The sequence below is a fragment of the Anopheles stephensi genome, chromosome 3, assembly GCF_013141755.1.
Source record: "Anopheles stephensi strain Indian chromosome 3, UCI_ANSTEP_V1.0, whole genome shotgun sequence".
Taxonomy (NCBI): Eukaryota; Metazoa; Arthropoda; class Insecta; order Diptera; family Culicidae; genus Anopheles; species Anopheles stephensi.
The window spans coordinates 20,576,272-20,601,522 of NC_050203.1; the positions used below are offsets into that span (position 1 = coordinate 20,576,272).

The window sequence follows — 25,251 nt, forward strand, 5'->3', positions numbered from 1 at the left end:
CTTGCATGGCATGACTCCGATCCTTTCGTAGGCAAGACAGGGTTTCCCAAGGATGGCTGTTGTATGCCGACGATGTCAAGTTCTATCGTCCTGTGTCTCAAGCCTTCCTTTCCCTTCCAAAGTTTTCCTCTAACGGGCTCATCCTTGGTGTAGAAGGAAGGCTGCGAAAGCTAGTTCGATCGCTCTCGCGATAAGTAGCTATATCGTTACCAGCTCCGCAACTCACCACTTCCACGGGTCACTCTGGTAAAGGACCTTGGCTGTGTGGCTCGATGACACACACCAACTCAGTTCTCGAGCGGGCCAACGATTTTGATTGGTCTCATCACCCGAATGGCGTCTGAGGTCCTCCAACAGGTGTGACCCCGAGCGTCTGCATCCCAAACGACCCCGAGCTACACATTCATACTCGGTGCGGTTGGTCGTTGCTGAGACCAGGCGGCTTAAAAGACAGGCAGGCTATTTACCCCTACCCTCCTAGCGGCCATTCCCCTTTAAGTCCCATCCTACCGCTTGCGCCCTCCACTCTTCATTCCATTGCCGCGGTTCACCTTGGATGACCGTTGGGTGCGTACGCTACCGGACTTCAATGCTGTTGACGGTTTGTTAAGCGCGACCTACCTGTCGCGCAAGCCTAGAGGGTCAGTTTCGTTGCCCCTTTATTAACGCCGTTGTTCAATTCATAGAGGCTTAGAGGCTTCAAGCGGCAAAAGGTGAGGGGTGTTGGACTTCGAGAAGAGTTCGCAGAGTAGTAAAACATAGTTGGAAGTAGTCCCCGAACCTCCAAAGTCTGGATGATCCGCCATAACGCCAGGTTAAAGACAGGCTAGAAGAAATGATGATAGGAAGAAAGCTGCTGAAGATGTGATCGGTGATGGGTCTTCTCCATTTGCAATCCTGGTAATGCCTTCCGTCAATCTCTTCTACGACTGGGTCCACTTGATCTTGTAATTGTGAGGAAGAACATTTTGTAGGCAACATAGAGTTACAGGCTATAAGATTAGGATATTAGCTCGCTCATCGAAGTATTTAACCGATCGTTACGAGATCCTCTGGGCTCTCGTAGCTAACCAGATTTCGGTGCAGTGTGCTCCATGGCTATGTCGATATGCCTCGTTTGTGAAGCTTTTGGTCTGCTTTCGGATGGCAAGCAATTCTCTCGTCACTACATTGTATCACCACGACCGGTGCTGCTTTACTGTATAAATATTCGGTATATCAATGTCCCAATTACACAGTCGGGAAATGGGAAAGGGTCGTTACAGTTACACGGGCTTAGAAATATAACAATTCCTTTCCGGGCGGGAGGTCCCTTCTCGTACGCAATCATTTGTTTGCCCCTAGTTTTCTTCTATTACTGCTCCTCTAGTACGGCTTAACGTAATCCACCGGTCGGTCGAATCCATCTATTCGCTCGGCAGCAGCCTTTAAAAGCAGGCTATTATAGGCTTTTGCTCGATTTGCTTGTTTAACATTTACGGCTTTACGAAACAACCTCTCTTACCATTAAGAATTCCTCCTTCATCAGTACCTGGTTTTCGTGTCACGCGTATCGCGTCAACGGAATTTCCCAGCTGGACTAACATTGCAAACATTGTAATGTTTCCACTGACCGTTTTTGTACGCGCGCGGACTATTATCTGCTGGTAGCTTACGTTTAAGGGGAGTCTTTGCACTGCCCTATAGCTGTAGCAGTATTAGCAGTAAGTTCGTTTTTAAATTAGTGTGTGTGTTATTAACATATTTGTATGTGCCTTTTTTTTTGGGGGGGGGGGGGGCGCAGGAAACAATTACACATCCGTAAAGGCATTTAATAGCTCGGTAATTTTATAACGTTCCTTTGAATGCTCATTTGACAAACTGCCACTGCCACACGCCAGTTGAGCTGAACAGTTAGTTAGCGCGTAAGGATACTAAGCAAGGAAAAAGTAAGGCAAAACGAGTTAGGAGCTCTGAACAACACACAAACAAGTCGGAAAAAGTAACATCAAACAGATAGGTGGTTGCGGCTTAAATTTTTGCACGTTAGGTATAAAATCAGTCAACGATGTAGCCGAGCGATCTTCTTGGCGATGATTTTCTCTTCGAAAGTTTTTGGAGCTATGATGAAGGTATTATATTATTAGCTACAATAAGCTTAATTAACAGGAGGGCGTTGCTGGACCAAGCAAGAAGGAAAACAGTCAGTGGTACAGTATCGATAGCGATAGAATTCAAAAGGCGTAGCGGGGTCTAACGATTGAAAGCGGGTTGTTAACGATCACGCTATAATAAAATAACCGAAAGTAACCCTTCCCCCTTTAACACAGTTTCGTCTTTCGTTTCTTTTTGTCCCTTCCAGTGTAACACGTCTTTCGCTACGTTGCAGCTCTCTATATACACACTTAGGTTTTGTTGGTTTAAACGAAATGTTAACTGAAACGTCCGCATTACATATGGCCGGCTTCTACCTCTGCTCGGGGCGATCGAGTGATTGTACCGACAGATATAAAAAAAAAGATTACTTCTTAAAAACAAACGTCAGGCCGGTAATTCGCGGATGAGGGAACCGAGGATTAGCGTAATAATACATATTTATGTAGTAAGGATGTACGGATGTGGAAATACTTTCAGCAGAACACACAGTTGTTGCTATACTCTCGCTCGCTCTCTAGCTCGCCTAATCGGTAAAGGATAAATACACAGAACAGTATACCAGTTGACAGAACAATTATTAAGAGTATGTGTTGCCTTTTACACGAACGTGTCGTCTTCTCTCTATGGCTTCTTGTACCGTTTTCCTCTAGCTACTAATGACCTGGATGGCTGACTCCGCGACTGATTTGCCGGATTCGTATCTATCGCCGGATGTAGCTCGTCGGACGCGGAAGGCCACTGCGTACGGTCGGTGGCCGGATGGCGGACGGTGGCCTCAGCCCGGAAGGTTTCACACCGGTCGTCGCCGCCGGCTGCTTCAAACCTGTCGTCGTCGATGGCGCACTCGGGACGGCGGACTTCGGTGCCGGTGGTTCGATGGAGGCGTACGCGCTCAGCACTCCTGGGCCCATTCCTGCACCGGTGCCATTAAGTTTCGTTAGCAAACCGTTACCGGTACTACTAGCGCCGCCGCTAACGTCCTCGATACTATTGGTACGGGTGGCGCTCGCGTACTGTTGCGGTTGCAGTACGCTGGTCGCTATGCTTTGACTATCTACACGATACAGGCTGCCCCGGGAGCTAGCCGATGAGGATGATAGGCTCTACAAGGAACAACGGGGTACAAAACACACCAACCAAAAATCAAAACAGGATTTAAGAAAAAAAAAACGAATGGAGGTATGGGAAAAGATGAAACAAGAGGTGGGATATGAGTGTCAAGTTTAAAATGCTATATTATTAAAAAAACGTCCGAATGTATGTCTAATGTAACTATTTGTAAAAATTTGAATATTTTTCTTTATCGAACTAAGGTTCCTACCGTTCGATTGACAAGTAAGCTATTCTACAACACACACATACATTAAATGCATACTTAATGAATGCATTTTTATAGAAAACATTCTAAAACTATACGATATAAAGTAACTATATAACTATAGTAACTATATATAAAGTAACTATAAAGTAACTAATAAAAAAGACTTAGGCTAAGGAGTAGAATAGCCGTGGAAAGTAGAAAGTTGTATGGAGACACACTCGCACGCAAGCTTTCGTGGAAGCGCACAGTAGGATGAGAACATGACGAGATAGGACAAAATTATTTAATTTAAAACCACAGTTGTGTATATAAATTGTGTAAAGCATTTTCATGTGGCGTGGTAAAAAGTATAGTTATTAAATAATTTTCTTAAAATATTTAGATAAAATTATGGATAATTAACTTTTTTTTTTATTAAGTCATGTATACAAATTATTGTTTTTAAGGATAAAATTTTTATCTAGTTTTTGTACCTTTTAGCAAGTTTTTAAACCAATTAGTAAAAATTTACTTAAATGTAATTTGTTATTTTTTTTACTATCAAAAATGATAAAAATATGGATCAGTAATGATAAAAATTATAATTGGACTTATAAAAACCATTGAAAAACGTAATAAAAACTCATAAAATGTGTAATAAATACTTTTACAAACTTTCATGACTTATACAACTTATAAAAAACTTTTACAATATTACACCGTGAACTTTCACACAACTTACATACAGTTGCGCTCCGTAAAACTTGGTGGGCCTATTCTACTTCCTTAGCCCATCTAACTTCTATGGCTCAATTGCTAATATCTAGCCGATAGGTACAATGGGCCAATTTTTGGTTGTTTTAAGAGCTCTAAGAGACTTTAATTCCTGAGGCATTTTCCCTCCTTTTTAACATTAGAAAGGGCACTTGATTCAATAAAAAATTTGCTCTCGAGAACTAAAAGCTTGTGGCATAGTAGAAATGATAGTGTGACATTGAATTGTACGTATTACATCGGAAGGGTGTCCTGCTGTTTTCGGGGTTTACTTACATTGACCGACTCGTTATCGGAGTCCGGGTGCTTGCGGTGTGTGTTGTAGCTAAAGTAGCCGGACGACGGGCGTATCAGGCCAAGCCGGGACGTTTTCGCCATTCCGCTGCCAGTGCGCATCTGTACACCACCACCGGAGAGCTAATGGATGACAACAACAACAACAGAAAAACGTGGAGGTGAAATTAGCATGCTGATCAAAAGTAAAAAGCCCGAAGCTGGTTTAAATTAATTTTTCCCTTGGGTAGTACTTAAGAGGAGAGAAAGACATTTGTTTGGAAAATCTATCGGAAAGGAATCGTTTGTAAGTGCTGGAGAATTGTGTTTCAGGAAGGTGTAAGTAAACACTGATAAAGGGAAAAAGGACTGCCTAAATAAAAATAGCGCAAAGAATTTCGAAACAAGTTAAGCCACTTCACATCGACAACTGTACTCAGTATTTACACATTAACCCGAACACGCTGATATACCGTTTTAAATTAAGCCCAAAACCACTAAGAAAATTAACAAGCAAACGTTCCAAACAACCAGTTGACTATCTGTAGGAAGGATAAGCAAAATTTTAATAACACAAAACTACTAGACAGTCGTACAATCTTTTGTTAGCCTTAAACCTTAACCGAACGAACCGTGGTGTAGAGCAAAAGGGGTTTCAAAGCTTATAGAAAAAACACATTATAATTACAAACAAACACGTACAGTGGTAGTAGTATTCAGAGCGTTTTGGTTAGCCATTGCAGCTGCGGTGGAGCTGTTGTTCAGGCCGGTACGAGCTGCATTTGGCTGCGCCGTGGCGGGTGACCGCACCAGGGGTAAGCTGGCGCGGCCCACCATCCCCGCGCCACCCGGCGACTGATATCCGTTCGACGCAGTATTCCGCAGGTTGGAAGCTGCCTGCTGCTGCAGCGAGGACCGCTTGGAGGTGTTACTTTTCAGCTACAAAACAGTGACAGTAGTGACCGGAACAATTAGCGTTAGTGCACACGGAAGAAATAAACACACACACACACACTGCAACGACACACTCACGACACACAACCTACAGAGGTAATGGGTTCCTCAATGCCTAATTCTAGCTTGAGGAGCGTATGCGTGTGCAAGGATATTGGGTAAGACCGCTATACAGCCGGTCAAAAGTAGTGTCCCCCGGACAACACCAATCTCAACACCGGTAGGAGTGTGCATGTGCGATATGAGCGTAATGGAGGGGTGAAACGTATGTGTGATGATACGCCGAATGTGGGGTAGAATTTTTCTGGTGGAGGACCGGCTCTAGCTCTCCGATGCCCGAGCGTGAACAACATATCGATCGATCGAACTAAACAACTTTTTGCTATGATTGATCGAACCCAATGAGGAAATGACTTACAAGACGCGAGACTACAGTAGTGTTCATAATAATAGAGTTGGCAGCGCTACCGCGTACCTTGAGTCAGAATGTTGGAATCTTGGAAAATCTCTCTCTCTCTCTCTCTCTCTCTCTCTCTCTCTTTGAGGCCTAATGATCCCTTTAGGTCATGCCTGCCATTATACCACCGGTAAAAGACCCGAGAAGGCCCTCTCTATAATTTTTTGTGTGCAGCACTGTGGTCTGTCATTTTTATTGCACAGTGGGATTTTTGTATGGTCATAACTCGTTCCTCAATACTGTTACTGGACAGCGAGTAGAGCATGATAATATACATTGTAAGAAGTGATTTGAAATGTTATTATTCTTAATTTTCCTCCTTTTCTGAATATATATGCCCGTTAACAAGTATCCATCGTACCAATGTTCCGTTACAGTCCGGGAACACCGTGCATGTTGTAAGCCTGCTGATTGGTCACTCCTAGCGTGCCCAAAAATTATTACGTAGCTCCTGTAAGCCAATATAAATGGTCAGGATAGAGGGAGGGGCATTTAATCGAATAATAAGCAATATTTTATTCGACTTTATTCAACGATTTTTGACTACACTGAAAGCACACAGTGAAGCTTTCACAACGTGTACTGCGGATTGCATACATTTCCTACAGTGCCTTACAAATTTTGTCAGGGGGGGAGGGGGGGTTTCTCGAGTCTTTTACCATACCACCTAGTTGGATGTTCAGTTCCCCTCACTACGGGGGAACGATCCGGACGGGATTTGAACTCCGGTCCTGTAGTATAAAGACCGCCACTGCTGTTGCCTCTCCCACCGAGCCGCCCAATCTTGGAAAATATTGGACAATAATATCATAATAATGGAAATTGGATTAGAGCATTAAAATTTAAATTCAGAAATAGTCCCCTAGCACCCCAGCTGCTATTATTATGAACACGACTGTAAAGAACTTTGCCATTATTTATTGCTACGATTTTAACGAATATTTATGTTCCACGGCGCAGAAATCTATCTATGCAATGAAAGAAACGCGATGCAAACAAATGAATTTATCTGTAACAATTGAAAAAGCGAACGATCATGAAAAGAAAAGCAATTCTTCGATTAAAAAAACAACAACAAAAAAAACACGGACAGGAAGGATGATTGTATGAACCGGAAGGATGGATGGATGGTGCGATGAGTATGAGCAGTAGCCAGTACCGATGGCACAAAGAAATGCCGAAAACAAATACCTCTGTGTTGCTGGAATTGTGCTTCAGTTTCAGCTGCAGTGCGGACGATCCATGCAGCTTGGAGAGATTTCCGCTCGATCCTCCGTAGCCGCTGCTATTGTTAGCCTGTGCAAACGTGAGACTATGGTACGATTTGGACTTGGTGCCCATCGGCGACTTGAGCGCTGGTGCACCGGCGCCAGACGGATGATGCGCCGACACATTTGCCTGCTGCTGTTGCTGCAGCTGCAGTTGCTTGCTTGCCAGCCCAAACTGGGAGTATCGGCCGGCGCCCAGCAATCCACCACTGCCACCACCCAGCTTGGATGTGGTCGCTAGTCGCGATGCAGGCTGTTGGAGGGATTTGTCCAGCGGTTGCTTTTGCTGCAACTGCTGAAGGTACTGCTGGTCCTGTTCCCGCTGCTCCAAGCAATCGGTCGAGCTGGACTTGCTGCCGAGCGGAAGCGTAAGGTCCTTGCGCTGGATTCCGCCCGGCACGGCACCGTAATAGCGCGGCTTGGAGAGAGTACTGCGCAACCGGCTTTCGCCGGTAGAAGGATGAGCCAGCCCCGACGGTCGTTGCTGTTGCTGCTGGGTGGTGGTGTGGATTGCTTGCGGTTTCTTGAATACACTCTCATCGTCCTCCGCCGAGGGATCAGTCTTCATCGAGGGCAGATTGTTGCTACCTGGGATCAGTCTGCCACCGTTCGTCAGTGTGTTATGGTCTACCCTGCTAAAGGCACTACTGCTAATACCGCTGTCCTCCTCCGAACCGTTCAACATTGGCTGACCAACAATGCCCAGCTCCTGGTCCACATCGGGCAGCACGGCACCGAGCGAATCGTCACGCTTCCTTCCCAGCCGTATCGTTTTGAAGCGATCCCTGTTTTTACGATCGTACGTTTCTACCTCGCTACCGGTAGCAACGAGATCGTTCGATTCGGTGTGCGCTTCCACTGTTGCCCCGCTCGACAGTACTACCGTCGTGTTGGGCGAGGGCGACGGTTGTTGCTGCTGTGGTGATAAGGTTAGGTGCACGTCCTCGTTGTATCTACTTCTACGGTTTAACAGTCTTTCGCTTCCACTCGACGAGCACATGCTACCGCTCTTGGACAGCATCGAGTCCGCCAGCTTATTGTCGCAGTGTTGTGCTTCCGCCAGCGTCGCCGTCGCCGTCGTCGTCGCTGGCTGCTGCTGATGTAACTTTCGCTTCATCTCATCCTGCTGCTGCTTTTCGAGATTGATGCGCGAATGGCGCTTCTTAATGTTGTCCAGCGATTGTCTTAGCTTATCGCTCGCTTCATCCGCCCGGCGCACATCCGCCGTGAGCGAGTTGAGCATCTCGTCGAAATCGATCCCGCTGTGTTCGCTTTCCAGTATCGATTTCTCAAACTCCTCGAAGTGTTGCAGCGAGATGCGCTTCTCCGCGTCGAGGAAATTCGATATGTCTGTTGGGCCGGCGTTTGCTGCCGTACCCGGTGGTGGTGGTGGTAGCCGTCGGATCTGTACGTCAAAGTCATCCGTTTCCAGGTCGATATCGGCCGCCAGTGCCGGTTCGTCGTATGCGGCATTGCGTAGGTCCTGCTCTAGATTGCGGCTGCGTCGTACCATGGTACGCCCGAACCCACTCGGTGGAGTCCTTTTGACGGTTTCGGGCCCGATCGGTGATAGCTCGTCGATTTCCGGCGCCGCTTTCACCCGCGCCGACGGGCCATGGAATGGCGTGGACTGTACCAGCATCGAGCCGGCCTTCTGCTGCTCACTACTGAACGTTCCGTTTGGTGTGTGGTGGTGTTGCGGTTCCAGTTCCTCTTCTTGCCCATCTCCTCCCAGCACCGTTGGCCGGAGCGGACTGTCAAGCGGCAGGTGACGCATTGCGTCATCCTCACCGGTAAACGTTCCGTTACGCGGTCGGCGCTTGAAGGTGCGATCGAATGGAACGGCTGCGGGTGGTGGTGTTGTGATTGCAGCTGTCGGTTCCACTGTGTCGTGCGTGAAATTCAGCAATCGCACATCGTCGTTGGTGACGGTACGATTGTGCACGAACGTTCCATGCCCATTGCCAACGCCACCGAGCTGCTCTTCACCAACAATTCCAAACGTACTGTTCATGATCGCGTTCTTATCGCCTACCGCACTCGGTATCTGGCCGTCGAACGTTTGCTCACCGATCGACGGTGGTACGATAGTTAGGTCCCGGTCAGTTCCGCACGGCACCACATCATCATCCATATCAATCCGTGGCACACCTTCAAACGTTTGATTTAACGACGAGCGAGGCTTGCGGTACGTACTGAAGTTACGCGGCCGTCTCATATCGTACGTTCCGCCACCATTCATCAGCAGCTTACTGGCGAGTATCCTTTCCGCTTCCGTTTCCGACAGTTCCGTCGGTACCAGGAACGTATCGTTCGGTGCGATCGCGGTTGTGATCGTCGTATCAATCAGTCCGGTTCGCACCTCCACCAGCTCGGCTGTGTCCGCCGCCCCTTCCGCGATAGCCGACGAACTTTCATCCTCAAACGAAGACTTGCACGATGAACCCGCCGCCGTCGGAGGTGCCGTTCGGCCACCGCTTTCGTACGAGTTTTGCATCGTACTTACGCCCGACACACTTTCGATCGCGTTCAGATCCGTGCGGGAGATGTTGCAATCTTTCGTGAGCGTGCTTTCCTCATCCAGGCACAGATTCTCCAGCCGCTGTCGGTCCTCGATCACACTGTACAGATTGTACCCATTGTAGCTGGCATTTGCCACGCTCGGTACGCTCGTGCCCATCACCACAGTTTCATCGGTCGCATTGAGCAAACAGCCGACGCTGCTAAAGTCACCGCTCGTGATAAGGCTGTTGGCGATCCTGTCGTTGTTCGTCGAGTACTCCATCGAGTTCATGATCGAGCAGGGCGGAGACACATCGCTCAGCCAGCTGCGCTGCATCAGCAGCCGGTTACCGGTCGCGGATGTAGCCAGGGCGGACGTCGCCAAGGAGGAAGGCGTTACGGGGCCACCGATTTGTACGTTAAGCAGCGGTGATCCTCCACTGGCAGTCAGCTGGTAAAGAGTGATGTAGAAAATGGATTAGAAAAAAGATCCGTCAAAAGAAAAACGGAAAAGGGGCTTACCTCATTGTGGGAAGCGGCTGAAAGATTCTTTTCCCCGGAAAATGTGCTACTGTTCAGTGCGTTGTACTCCATTCGTTTCTTAGGTCTCGTGAACGTTCCCGTGTCGACGAATTTTTGACCTGTAAAGAGCACAGAACCCATCATTAATGCTATCGACCTTATATTAAAAGACACACACGAAAGTGTTAAGGGAATGATGAACACTATTTATCGATATCAAAATTGGTGACAGTTGTGATGATGGTTAACTAGTGGCACAGGATTAATGTGGATTTTCATTACAACTGTGAGTTTCCTTTTTTCCAATCAGCGATGCGGCAGTTTAAAACGGGTGAGAAACATCACACAAACGCAACAGATACTTACTGCCGCTGTTTGCATTTAGCAGCCACTTCTCGCGTTCTACGCTGTCGATATCATCGAGCAACGGCTCTTTCTTGATAAATTCTGAAGCGCGTTCTAAAGTTGTCTGTGATTCTAGATGTTTGATAGTCAAAAAGTATTACAATTGGGTTGAATTAATAATATAATACACAGACCGTTATACAGCTCGAGTCCACCGATGAACATCGAGGCTACTAAGGGAACTCTCTTTGCCACTTCCGCAATATGCTATAAGCTAAGACATCAGCCAGTTACCACCTTGACCGTTCTCTGGACGGATATCGGTTCCTCGGGACAGCTTTGTCTCACCCATTCCAACGGCCAACCCTAGCCAGATGTTCCGTTGGCATTCAGTCAAACGGAAACAGCTGTCAGCATTGGCACAAGCCCTTATCGGTTCGCAGGACAAACTGGTGACAGTAGCGAAACCAACTTCCTCCCTGTCTGTATGGTAGCAATTCCTACCGAAAGCGCTACACCATCCATGCGGTGGCAAATACAGGCGGCGACGGATTAATTGCATCGGCCTGGCGTGGACGCGCGCGACAACTCCATCGGCGACTCTGGAACCGTTAAGCGGCCGTGTACCGGCGTGGGGGTTTCAGTTTCCATTTTCAACTCGTTTAAGGTCCAGGGACAAAGAATTAACCGAGCACCATAGGCGTAAAGCGACAACTGGTAATAAACCAACCCCTCGGTAGCTGGAGGTGGAGGAAGCGGCCTCACCATATACGGGTGCTCACCACCGGGGTCACTTGACGCGGGCGTTGCACGGGGAGGTTTCAATATCAGCTTTTTGTGTTTTGTTTCATTGATTCTATCTCCTAACGCCTTCGCCCCGTCGTAGGAAAGTTTTATTAACTTGATTGATTTTCACGGCGCAATTTTATGAGCCTGAAAGTTGCTTCAAACAGACTATTTACAGCCTGCCTGGTCTGCAGTTGGATATGAAAAAGGAAAGCATAAAATATAGGCTCGCTGCAAGCAAATTCCAGCCAGCAAGTGGATGTCCTTGGATGGTCCGATGGTGGGCATGACATGACAAGACTGAAAGCAATTGAAGCGGTTTCAGCAAGAGTGGGAATGGTTTTTGGCCATGGCGTACGGTGGGATACGCGAAATAGTCGAGCCCTCTTGAGGGTTGAGGTTGATCTGAAGGTTTGGCTAGCCAATTCGCTAGCTTTAAGCCCTAGTTAAATACATACACAGATGTTTGCGATCTTTGTTGAGCTTCTGAAATGAACTTTCTAAGGATCAATTCAATATTGGAAGAATTTGGTCGATAAGAAAATCTTAAAAACGCTTGCCTAATTTAAAACCTTGGATGGTAAGGTCCGAAAATCTTGGTAAGAAGAGCGATCATTTCCCTTTATTAAAATTATTGGATATTGTAAACAATAAACTTGTCTAGCTTTGCTACAAATTACATTTCATCACAATGGATATAACACCAACGTACTCAAGCTTTTTCTATATTAAAAATACATCCAAGCCTATGCGTTCCTCTCCCAATTCAAAGCTTTCGATGAAGTTTTAACCAACTCAGAAGATCAGTCAGGAAAATTATGTGAGGGCGCTTATAACTATTCCTCTCACTGTATGTTCCTGTCGCTCTTTCTGTACATAAAATCCCGAAAGGCTGCCCCATTTCACACAATTTAACATCACGCTTCTATCCGATACCGATCTTATCGGCGACACTTACCTAGCTTTCCAGGAGTGCTGCTGCTGCCGTTGTTGCCGCTGCTCTCATTGCTGAAGCTCTGGTTCAGGAGGTTGTTGCCGGCGCCGTGACTGTTGCCGGCCGGATTGCACCAGCCGCTGCCGCTGGTGGCTACTGTTGGACCTTTGCCGAAGCCGCGTCCGCCGCGTGTTTCCCATTGTTTTAGAATTGCAAACACCTCATCTTCATCAGTCCATTCCGAGTCGAGGCAGCTGTTGTCGATGGTTTGCCACAGTTAATTGGACAAAGAAAAGGAGAAGGAGAGGGAAGAAAAAAAAACCAGTCGGAAAGGCGGATAAGTCTCAAACAAAAATAACGTCATCATCATCATGTTGCGAAAACAAAAGGCTGGGGGGGTGCAAAATTAAACGGAGTGTGAAGCCTGCGTTGCTTGGTTGTGGTATGGGCGCAAGTTGCAACATAGGGGACGCCCAGTTAACCCAGATTCATAGCAATGAATCGCGAGCGTCTATCTATTCCGTTTGCTGTAAGATGTAAAGTACGCAGGCACGCGAACTTCAACTCCACCCTGCTGGATGGATGGTTGGCGAGAAAACCACAGTGGATGCTGAGTGATGATGCTGACAATGTTCAACTGCATCCAACCCACGTACACGCACTAAGAAACACGCCAAGATGGGGGAGAAAAAAGGGAACAGCTTCAAAAGGTGATAATCAGAGCTCACCGCCATACGATAGCGCCGTAATTAGATCAAAATAAAATTATGAATCAAAACAAGGGATCGTTTAGTTTGCTTCGGCAAACACCCCTGCTGTACGATCGATCTTCGAACACCAAACGGAAAGCGTTTTCTTCCGAACGGTTCCGAATGGATTGGTTTAGGAAAAGCTGATAACAAATGGTTGGTGGGCAAAGCATAATTGATGAAATGATCATTTCACCCATAATTCAACCTATGGATACGCGTAAACACGTGCGAGTGCTCATGATTGAGGGGCTAATGTACAGTGAAGGACAATAGAATACGACCAGCGTACTTTCAGTTTTAACTTGGTTTAAAAATATCTTGGGGAAAATGAGGATATTGTTGGTTTAATTCATATGGCAGGGCTGGATATCGAATCTCGTCCGGACCGTCTTTCCATGCACAAGCCATGACAATCTCCGGCATCGGGTATTATCAATTCAAGGAAACCAGATAGACCTCTCAATATCTATCGATCTTTTTTTGTGTTTTTTTTTTATATTCACAGTGTTAAGGTAACCGTTGGGCATACACTACCTTCGGTCCTAATACTAACACATACAACATTTAGGGACGCTATTACTGCGCCCGGTGAAAAAACTTGCACAATAAACTGGACATAAGTGGCCCTCTACATGTCATATTTCGAACTAGTATCACATAAAAACGAAAAACGTGAACATAACTGATAACGGGCTCAGTTACCAACACGCAATTACTGGCATCAATTCCCATTCGGATGGTATACCCGAGTGCATTGCATTACTGACTATACTGCCAAGAGTAATTTAGCTCAATTAGCCAGCCAGAAGCCAAAAATGGGAGGTCAAGATCTCTTGAGGTTGGACCGTTGGCCCCCATAGTAAGGACTGATTATCCAACTAAGCGGTATCAATAAGTCTAGGAGGCCAGTAATGGCAGGCATGATCTAAGAGGACGTCATGACAGAGAAGAAGAAGAAGACCTCTCGAGGGTATACCGCCACAGAAGACGAAGGAATTTTCCAGAATATTTATTTTCATGTAACGATTTAATTTAAAATTGGCAATACAAGGCTAATTAGTTGCCTGATAATCTAATCATATTTTGTAATGATTAAGGTAAAAAATATATAAAAAGGGGTGTCCTATCATTTTATCCACCACTGTTCGTCTGTGCTGTGAGGTCCACATAAAATTGGTTTTGAAGATTGTGATAATTCCGTGAAGATATCTTGTAGTTAACACTACAAAGCAAGCAAAACAATTAAAGCACCTTCCACACGTATTAAACAGGTGCTTTATTTTATTGGAATCGGATAGCGTGTCACTTACATATGTAAATGGAAGATTTTTACTGTCAACCATTATTTAACCGGCTTTCTTTTAATGAGCAAAATAATGTGATAAAAATTAAACAAGCAATGAACAACAATTTAACATCCAATCGTTCCGAACGTAAAATAAAATGTATCGATCGATTCCGATTTGTCACATCGTAATGAAGAACTTATTGCGCTGGATTATGCGCTTCATTGTTGTGCTTGGTTTAAATTTATCGCTTCATTATAAAGCGGTCCGCTTCATCTCAACCTCGAAACAGGGCAGTATGTTGCAACGATAGATTGTGTGCTTGTGCGTGCGTGCATGATGCATGCCACCAACCACCATCGGAGCAATCGTTGTTTCAGGCATCATTACCGCCGGCATTCAATTTGGGGAACGGCGGGCGTTCTCTTCTTCGCGCACGGTACAACAATAATGTTGGGAAGGTGGTTCACTTCCACTTCCAAGATGACACACCCGGAATGTGCGGCGTACGAGTGGAAAAGCGAAGGAAAAAAACGTCGCACAATTTTCCACCACCAAGCACGAGGAGGCTCAATGGTCGCTGAATGGATAGATGAAAGATATCCGGCGTGGCGCTGAACATGGGAAGAGCTAAAAACAAAAGCTCTTAGAGTGAAAAAAATCACACACAGGAAATTAAGTTTAGTTCCAAACGAATGGGTTTTTAGTTTGTTGCGGGAAGTTTTCTTAGGCTGATCATACCGCTCTTGCAGTGTACTGAGTGCAATCACGCACCAGCATTTAGAAGAATTCAATAGCGGGGAGGGTGCATAGCTCATAGTATACTATTTTTGGATTGTCCCACCAAGAGTTCTTCTTCTATGGCGCTCACTAGAAGTGACCTGCTCTCTTTTCGAGTTTACGTCTTTCTTCTTCTTCTTTTTTTGGCCTAACGACCTCTTAGAGCATGCCTGCCATTTCTGGCTTACTGGGGAACGAAACAGGTGGTATTTGAACCCCGGTCCGGCCGTGTGAGGACCATAGCCGCTAGCGCATATAGTACCGGGCCGTCCTCGAGTGGATGTCCCTAAGAATAAGTTTGTAAATGCATTATGAGCCTCGAAAGCAAAAACAAAGCGTAACTCCCAGATGATCGATATCATACGCAATTTAAGTGGTTAAAAGCAGCACTAAAAGACAAATCTGCACAACGTAACGTGCCATTCTTTAACCCCTTTAAGTCCTTGAAGTGAGAGTACTTAGAAACACTTGGATAGAAGCCAGTACCCAAACTACCGTTTTATTTAGAGATTTCTTCGTCTGACCATCGTCTTTCCTTAAGGTCTTTCCAACGAGCACATTCCATTCCTAATGCGAAGGACTCCTTTGACTTGATAATACCCGAGTCTAGATAGCTAGTCCAGCGTGCGGGTACATCCTATATACTATCCTACATTTAAAGGCGTTCTTGAAGATTTAAAAAGTTGGGGCTATGCTACCGTAAGATACTCCACCAAACTTACCTTTCCGGTACGAGCTCATCTCCACTAAAGTTGCCGGACATGTCCATGTTTCTCGACGAAGCTTAGCCAACGAACGCCGCAACGAACCGGGGAAGGGAGATGTGGGGATGTGCTCGGGATTTCTGCAACAAATCACCCTGCCGATCTTCCGCCGGTAGCACTTCCGGTAGTAGAGCAGGGTGGTGGTTTCACTTTTACTACTCGAGGCATGCAGCGTCGTACGTAACAGGGGTGCAAAAGTTGGATACAGACACAGGCACAACCACAACTACGCGTCTCTCTTTCACTGCACAACACACAAGTTAATGCCGCGTTTTATGCAAATTTTTACTCTGCGCTTCACTGCACGGCACTAGCTTATATCCCGTCCGTGTACCGATTGTTGCACGGGGTTTTGTTGTTTGAGCCACAACAGTTTTTCCTAAATTGAATGGAGACAACCAAAAAGGAACATTGTTAACGATTGATACGATCGATCGATCGAAAAATCATACTAAAAATGAAATTAGCTTTATAGGCGCGTCAAATTCGATGCTCCAATACACACATTCAAACCGCACCCCCGCCCGTGTAGTATATAGAAAACGCTGTTGATTGATTTATTGCGTGGACCAAGAAAAGTCAGAAACGATCTTCATGTTTCGGAATAGTGTGTGTTTGTGTGTGCGTCTGTGCGAGTAATTTTTGAGACGATCATTTTCTCTCCATTACACAAAATGTCGATCGCGATACCCTTTAGGGAAATGAACAGAAACGTAAATGCATTTCACCAAACTTCCGAGCAGTTTGGAAATTTGGACGACGGAGGAAAGCTTTTCTCCGTTTCAAGCACACTCTCTCTCTATTTCCAAATTTGTGCAAATAAGCATAAAGCGCGATCGATTGGGCAGCAATCGATGGTTAATCGTTAAACAAAGCTGCATTTTTGCTGCTAACCCTTTGATGGAAGGAAACAATGGAAAGAAAGTCCTAGCGAACGCTTTATTTCCGTTACGACATCACCACGATGCAAAAAGCACGTGCCTCGCCTGGGGTGTTGTGGAGAGTTTGTAACAACCACCGACCTTATGACGATTGCTGAGGGAGGCCAGACGTGATCGTAATCCGGAAATATGAGAGCGTAAGTCGCGAGTTTGCACGATGAATTTATTTCAGTTCCATGTAGTAATGCATCCATTAACATACAAATTGTCCTTGGATTGCTAGGACAGTAGCGGAAATATTACAGCGTTATTAGTAGATTTGAAGCATCTCTCTCTCTCTCTCTCTCTCTCTCTCTCTCTCTCTCTCTCTCTCTCTCTCTCTCTCCCTCTCTATCTCTCTCTCTCCCTCTCTCTCTCTCTCCCTCTCTCTCTCTCTCTCTCTCTCTCTCTCTCTCTCTCTCTCTCTCTCTCTCTCTCTCTCTGTCTCTGTCTTTGCCCATTTTTAACTTACTATTCTTAATGATAATGATACCACATAGTGGGAAAGTCAGTCTTCACTACGGGGGAACAGTCCCGGATGGAATTTCAACCTCGGTGCTGCCGTATGAAGACAGGCGCCGTTATCACCTCTACCACCGGGTCGCCCTTCGGAGATTTGGATTGATTTGAATCATCTATGGTCGCGAAATAGTCGAGGAACTTTAATTGCGGGTTTGCTTCATCGATGACTTTTATCGCTGAGCGATGGTAAAGTTTAGGAGGTTTTTGTCTAATGATCGACTGCGAAAACATCTAACAGGAGACGATTCCCGATCGCCCAACATAGTTGTAGGACTCTTCTAATGTAGCAGAAATTCACAGGACCACCATAGATGACTTTATTTTCTCTGGTGGCTTAATCGTTTTGAAACAAAGATGCAAGACGCAGTCAGGTGCAGAATATCCTGGACAAGATGGGCGAGTATTATACAAAATGCACCGTCGTTGCCTTTAACGACGATGTTGCACATGTAACGATCATCCAAGATTAACAGCTGAGGACCCACATCCAATTTAGAGCAATGATGGATCCCTCAGGCTCAAAAACGTTGGAAAATAGGGCGATAGATTTTTCAGGCACACATCTGCCAAGGTGTCAGCAGCTAATAGCTCTAGGGCCACTCAGCACTAGAAGCAAAATATTTTTCTAGAACTCTTAGCCTGAGATATTACTTAACTTCTGAATAAAAATCTCTCAACAATCGACGTTAGAAGTAAGGTAAGCACCAGCAAAACACGTTTTACCGATTACGTAGCACCAGCCACGTCTACTCTCTTCCCATTTCTTATCGAATCACAATTTATTGGGGCCCTTGGTCAGTACGTGGGCGAGGCTCAATTTACGCTTGGACATGTTAACATGTACTACACAAACCGACCTACACACACGGCAAATAGCTGTCAGTAACAGCGTGCACCACGCATAAAGGAATAAATACTACACACAAATACGGCGAGTTGCGATGTGCTACACGTAATTGCTATTTTTGCGATGCATTGCAAGGAAATAGTGTTCCAATATGTGCATGTAACCAAGGGGCAGGATTAACTTATTTGAATAATGTTTGTTTTTCATTCTCGCCTAGTGCGCTTGTCTGTTGGGCGCGCTGCTGCTGCTGGTGACTAATGTCGACTTGCAATTGCAACTTTCAGTTGAATCATCTGCACCATCATCACTTATCATCGATCGATCGAAAAGCTTAAAGAAAGCTTAAGTGAGGAAGGAAGTTTAAAGACTTGCCCCTACCATTGGGTAGGGTAACCGGTTGGAATACTCAATCTTATAACACAACCAAAAATATTATAAAATAAAATACAATGGCCTTCGTCAGCCCGCAGAAATGTGCAACTGACAAACGGGGATCATCGTTTCCAAGTACGGGAAAAGCTGAAAGTGAAACTGTTGTGAGCGTTCAGATCAGGCTTGCCCAGGGTTTTAATTAAATTTCATCGTACGCCCGTACGACCGAAAGGGCAAAAGGGTGTAAACGCTACGCTTATGGATATAGGTATGGACTAATTAAACTTATCAAAAACATTCATCCGACTGCTGCTACTGTATAATCGCATCCCATCGCATGAAAGTTGAGCTTAATGTCGTAAAAAAAACTAACAATTTCAAAAGGCAGGAAATCCATGTACAAGGATTTTTAGTTCATTTTAGATTTTCCCGTGGTCGTTATAATTGCATACGTCCCCAAAAAAAAATATGTAGAAAGAAATACACCACAAGTATAATAAGTGTATTGAAAGATGCTTATTAATCACAAAATTCTTCCTGCGATTCGATGGTTCTCGTTCAGACATTTTATTTTGATCCGGGTGCATATATAAATACTCATACTCGTTTTCGATCAATGGATCGATCTCGTCGTCTGAAGCTCCTGGCGGTCTAAGGAGCCCCGTCAATCAACAGATCTCGTAATCGAACAGGTCTCACAGTCCAAGAGACCTTGTAAACGAATGAGGCCTCATCTACCAAGAGATCTTCCTTTGAAGGGACCTCATCTTTCAACAGGCCTTTTAGGCGTTCTAAATTTTCTAGGCTTGTTCGTAGAGTGAATCCTGGCCTTCGCCAGTTGAAGTTACCCCTCGGTGGTCATTTTATATTTTTTTCTCGAGCTATTGGTTGGTATTCTTGAGCTCGGAAGGTGCAGTCTCGATGAGGATGAGTGGTACTGTGGTTACTGAACTAACTGATCGTTTGGTAACTGAGTTTTTGAATGCACCTTGTCATAAGCTCCAATAAAACCCTTCTGTTCCACTGGCACTGGGGTTGAAGTATATTGTCCACCTCACCTGTACCCGTTTTTTTCTGTCAAGCGTGATGGTTTCATCTTTCGAAAGTAAAGTTTCATAAACCATAAGACGAAATCAAATGTTTCCAAACAACTACGCCTAATATCAACATGCAAAAAAATAACACAAAACCATACGCCAACCATAGATGTGTCTGTGAGGTTTTGGGAGTTTGAAATTCATTTGTTTTTTTTTCTCTCATCCTCTTTCGCTGCCGGCTTTGCTTCATTCGCTTGCGGAAACGCCTATATTGCAATCCATGGCTGCGGAAGTCCCCGGCACTGCCACGGTGGACACGACGCCATCCGCTGAGGTGAGGTTGAGGCACACACATTGTTGGGAAAACAGACTAAAAGAGGCCACAATAAAAGCATTTCAGCTATGGTATACTCTAGAGAGCACCATCACAACCATCCGGACGTGTGTTGACCGTTTGGCGGAGGGCTTGATCGAGCGATGACAGGCACCGGAATCCGCAACAACTAAAAAAGCAGCGGTGACTAACCTTGCTTCCTGGCGCGTGTTTGTGTCTGTTTGCGTCCGTATGTAATTCTTTTCCCCGCCGCGGATCAGTAATTTGATGAATAGCTGTGGATGGGTACCACCAGAGTTACTATTTTCCATCATTCCAGTTTCAAATTTTGCCAATGATCAACCGCATCCCGAAAGGTGTGCCATATGTTCGGTTGAAGCATCTGATTTGGAGACCCGAGCGTTACAATCGGGGCTTTGAAGCATTGCGAAATCAAACTGGGAGAGGTTGGTGGTTTGTGTGGTCTGGTGCCCCCAGAGACGATTCTTTACCACGACCGGTCATGGGAAACGTACATCAACAGTTCACACCTCTACCGTCCACCGATGCGACATGCGGCACGAAAAGATGCACAAAAAGCAGCTTAAAAAACACAATTTGTAAGTTGCAAAGCAATTGCGTGTCTTCCCTAGCCCTAGTTGTAGAGCCCTGTTTTATTTTTTTCTGCACTGGGAACGAAACACACCTCCACCAGTCCTCGATCTCTGGAGAAGCATAACGTCTGCAAACGTGAAAAGCTCTCCGTGCGAGTGTGTCTGGGCATGTGTGAAAAAGCGTGGTAAAACAAAACGTCCATTTTTAACTGGTCAGCCGTGGCGTGGCCCGGTGTCTCAGCTGAGGTGCCGCCGGGTAAATGGCGCCCATGGGAAGGCAATTTCGGTCGATCGGTTGACCGAGACGATTACACCGGCTCACTGCCCTTCTTGGTGGAGAAGCAACGGTTCGATCCAAACTTTTCGTACTTTAATCGATATCGGTTCATCGACGGGCGGATTATGAGCGTGGCTCTCGCCGCACGGATTCACCACATTTGCACACCTGGTATGGCGTGTGGCGCTCTGGGCAGAAGCACACATAACGAGCTACACATAAAGCTAAAATAAAAAGCCTCAACAAGCGACCACCAGGCAGCAACCATCATGGTGGAGCTTGTAAAAATGGACGAGAACGCAGGCGGCGAGGGGCGCGCGAGCGGATGCGGGGACGCATATTCATGCTGGGTGTATGATTTGGAGTCTTTGCTAGCGAGCTGGCCGGGTCGCGTTCCCGGGAATAAGAACCGAGAAAATCGTTCCGTCGTACTTTCGGTACCGCAGCACGAGAAAAGTGGAAAGAGAATTCTCGAATCGAACCAGCAGTAGCAGCAGCTATTTATAAACACTCCGGCGACCCGAACGAGTCATTTTTTCGTTCAGTGTTGGAACATATCAATGTTGTAGGTTTTTTTTTTTGCCTCCCGGAGCACTCAAACTTTGTCCAAGACATTTATGAACCTATGTACGGTCGGTCGATGGGCATAGGATTTGCCCATCGAAACAAATAGATGTTTACCTTTTGGACATCGTTTATCCAGAGTTCCGTTTCTCTCAATAAGTAGTTTGGTGGCGTAATTTCAACACAATATACTTTCTTCCAATAGTGGAATAGTGTTGTAAATTTTCGTTTCAATAAAACGTGCGCATGCATTATTTTGGACTACATCCAAATCGCTCCGTTGGTCTCGCTCACACACGCACACCAACGAATTGTGTCGTCATCAAAAATAAATATAAAAAAGGTGCAGCAGCATAATATAAAACCCCCCTCTGGTTCTGGATCTCTTAAGTGGAGAAAAACGATCGGCAAACAGCCAACCGTGCCCCCGTTCCGCGGTTCAATAGAATGGTAAGAAATGTGCACGCAAAAGTGCAATGTCCCAGTTGGCCGTAGGCCAGTTGCTTAAATTACATTTATACCAACGCTAATACCAACTTCACAAATGGGTTCTGGTGCGTACTTTTGTGACAAACATAAGCGAATGGGTACGAATAATACCGAAGATCGCTGTAAAGATGTGATTCAACAACTTGCCATCGGAATGTTGATAGAAAAAAGTTTGTTTAGAAAGAAAGTTACGGATATGGGAGATGCGAAGCATATACTTTAAGGTACCTTCTTTTGTGTAAAAAAAAACCCAGGCCAAGTCATGGTATATTATTCCTCTTCTTTGGCCGTTTTTTCATCCCTGCCATTACTGACTTAATTTCTTAAGACAGTCCGTACGGGATTCGGTACCCGTTCATACCGTGTGAACACCTTCTTAGCATCTTCCTATCGTCCATCGAGGGTAAGAGGAGGTTTATCAGCTTTAGACCAGGTCCAAATCTCAGAGGCGTATGCGAGTACTGGGACTATTAGTGTTCCATACAGTCAGAACTGCGACCATTGCGACAGGTATTTTTAGCGGAGAAGTTCTAACTATATCTATGAGCCTCCAACATAAATCTCTTGCAGAAACTATCTCACACGTCCAGCAATTGTTTCTCACTCCATTGTCAAACAATGAAAGACCTCCTGGTTCTGCAAACACGACTGATGTTGAGAACCTATATTCGAGTACGAAGCACACTCGCGATCCAGCCAGTGAGATTGTGCTACATTTACCAACGTACAACGACGGGTCGTCGTCTTTATCGCTCACTTTGCAGGGACTATTTTCGTACCGATGACATTACACCCGGTCGGTCCAATCCTTGCGCTTGCTGACACAGAGGCATATGCCAGTAATGTTATCTATTTCTATCCATTAGCCGATAAACTTTGCTAAATCTGCTGCTGCTGCTTCTGCGTTAGTGTCTATCGCCCACGACCGACGTCATACAAAACTGCATTAGGCAAAGCGAGGAAAAAGGAGCTTTCTTGCGTCCTGTTTGTGAGAAAGAACATTTCGAATAATTTCGTCTGAAATAAGCGTTCTGCTTTTCAGTGTTTGAGAGTTTGCAGAAATCTCTATCGATTAGCAGCAACATGCTGCAACCCAATTTCTTCGCCATGTGAAAGGTACCGGAGTGCACCGTGAACTTGTGCCATTCGCTACACCGATGACCTCATCATCATCATCGCCATCGTCAGCGTTTCATGGTTCCGTGCTCAGTGGCGACGTTTGACGGCGGTGGTGCGGTGCTCCCTATACCGACCCCTTTCCCTATCGGATCCGTTGTGCCAACCAAAGCCAGCATCTTCGTCGTCGACGTGGTAGCCGTCTTTGGACGATCTCCGCGCCCGTAGTTATTTCATTGGCTTTCTCTCTAATGGTTTCAAGGCAAAATGTGGTGTTGTGCGCGACGATGCCGGAAGCCACCAGCCCGATGCTTGTATATAGCTCGCGGTCTGCACTTTTTGCGCCCCTGGATGGAGTGCAACGGAAGGCAGGAAAACTGTCTTCGAAAAATACATTTGTCTTTCTGGCCGGTTCTTCCTGGTGTCGGGAGCCCGCTGCTTGTTAAGGAAGGCAGCATGGTTTTTTCGTCACTGTAGGACCGTCACTGCGTTGCGCTGACATATCTACCAATCATGGCTTGCTAGGGAGAAAACTCAAGGTAGCGTTTGAAACCTCGATAGAACCACGGTCCCGGTTATGAAATCCCATCCAAGAACCTTCTCATCGTAGGCAGACAGGAACGGACTATCCTGCGATAGGTAAATTGAATCAAAGAAGCCTGAACGATCCAAACCTCTAGAGTTCTCGAGAATGCGAGAACTTCCTTTCGGAATACACCATCCTAGAAATGCCATTTGCTTTAGCGTAGTAGGCGTACCGAATGAACCTTGGAGCGGCGACTGCGATGTGATGCTTGTTTTGTTTGCCGTTTGCTTTGATTAGCTCGTTCTTCTCCGCGTACATCGATAAAGTGCTGATCGGTACGACAGGAAGTGGCCTCACAAGTTATTAGTTTGTGAATTGCAGTTTGCAAAAACAAAACACTCAATTCCTGTTTGCAAATAAAAGCGAAAGGGAAATTGCGACAGCCAATCACCAACAACACATGACTCATCGTCGTTGGCCCCTTTTTGACATATGCATAATTGCGTCTGTATTAGCTTGATCTTTCTGTTGTTTTATAAACCTGTTTAAATAGTTTAAGAATATAAGAACTTGCTCGAAATACTCAAACAGCAGCAAAGATCTTAATGGCCGTGAGAATGAAGAGCCCCTTGCTTGCTTGCCAGCTGGTCTTGGAAGCTGCCTCCGCATTCTTGACTCTTCTGCTTCATTCGACACAGCACATACAAACACACACACACACACGGGCAAAGTGCACAGCAGCAACCACACGCAACGTTGCAACGACATTTGTTCACCGAAAACTTCCGCGGCCATTACTGCGGCCATTTGTGCCACCAGCCGGGCCGTCACGCGACACAACACACACCCATTGGCATTGAAGAATTGAGGAATCTTAACCACGCTAAATACTTTCTGGGTGCGGTTTTACGGGCATCGGATGGTAGTTAATTTTGTTTTCTCCTCCGGAATGTTATCACTGCACAACTTCACGCACTCTACAAACGCACACACTCACACACACACACATGGAGCAATGGGGCGCACAAGGAGAGAGAAGCGCACCAGACGACGATTGATTTGCTGCTAGCACAGAACTTTCCGTTTTACTCTTTGCAGAAAGCAAATGGCTTTAGCGACGTACGACATTCGCAAGGCACGGAGTACGGATCCGGCCCAGTACACGGCAACACAACACACACACAAGCACACGTCACAGGGCCCCGTCTGATGCAAACGAGCTATTTCAGGAGGATTAGCTCTTCCGCAATCTTCTTGTGACGGTGACGGAATTTGGAAGGCCAATCGAAAATGTCGACGCACCATCCGATTCTTCGCTATGGAGGCACACATTGAGCACCTTCGGGGGAGCAACGTAGCTGCAAACACTGCAAACTTACAAACCTGTGCAACACACATACACACGACACGCGTACTATTATTTCGTGATGGGGGGATAAAAAAGAAATGATCCACAACGATCGGAATGCGTGCTCCCTTCTAGAGCGACAACATTGGAAAACTGTGGTGAAAATAGCTGCTGGCACACGGACGGAAAATCGACTGCAAGTGGGTATGGGCATGATACGTACATGGGGACAATCATGACAGCAGTCAAACAAAAACGCTGCTGCTCGTTTGACAGTTGCCGTTCGGAGTTTGGTGTGATAATTTCTGTAGAAAATGTTTGGTTTCATATGTCTGTAATTTTGTTTTATGTAAATAACTAAATCTTCAAGAGATGGCATATTAATTTATGTGACTTATTTAATTTGCTTGCCTTAAAAATACGTTTGGTTTGCTACTGTCAAAATCATGAATCGTTTGAAGCAAACAAAATGA

At 45.7% G+C, this 25,251-nt stretch overlaps 1 protein-coding gene across 8 annotated transcripts; it reads right to left on the reverse strand.

Annotated features, from left to right (window-relative positions):
- Nucleotides 1–1,166: 1,166 nt before the first annotated feature.
- LOC118512814 lies at nt 1,167–24,987 on the reverse strand. Of its 8 annotated transcripts, none has more exons than XM_036057777.1 (9): nt 24,814–24,987; nt 15,792–16,212; nt 12,276–12,505; nt 10,553–10,663; nt 10,187–10,305; nt 7,086–10,115; nt 5,186–5,422; nt 4,487–4,627; nt 1,167–3,239 (listed from the first exon to the last, which is right to left on the reverse strand). In XM_036057777.1, the coding sequence occupies exons 2-9, from the start codon at nt 15,836–15,838 to the stop codon at nt 2,838–2,840; spliced, it is 4,317 nt and encodes a 1,438-aa protein (XP_035913670.1). In that variant the 5' UTR covers nt 15,839–16,212; nt 24,814–24,987; the 3' UTR covers nt 1,167–2,837. The 8 variants fall into 8 exon arrangements, with proteins under 8 accessions (XP_035913670.1, XP_035913664.1, XP_035913667.1 ...); XM_036057771.1 differs by having other exon boundaries at nt 1,772–3,239; nt 24,810–24,987; XM_036057774.1 differs by having other exon boundaries at nt 1,772–3,239; nt 24,831–24,986.
- Nucleotides 24,988–25,251: the final 264 nt, after the last annotated feature.

Excerpts from the sequence above, each read along its gene's own strand:
- LOC118512814 (XM_036057777.1), bottom strand. The coding sequence starts at position 15,838 with ATGGACATGTCCGGCAACTTTAGTGGAGATGAGCTCGTACCGGAAAG. Across the intron at positions 10,116-10,186 it reads CAGCCGCTTCCCACAATGAG|CTGACTGCCAGTGGAGGATC; the intron begins GTAAGCCCCTTT and ends ACTCTTTACCAG. Across the intron at positions 5,423-7,085 it reads ACAATTCCAGCAACACAGAG|CTGAAAAGTAACACCTCCAA; the intron begins GTATTTGTTTTC and ends ACTGTTTTGTAG.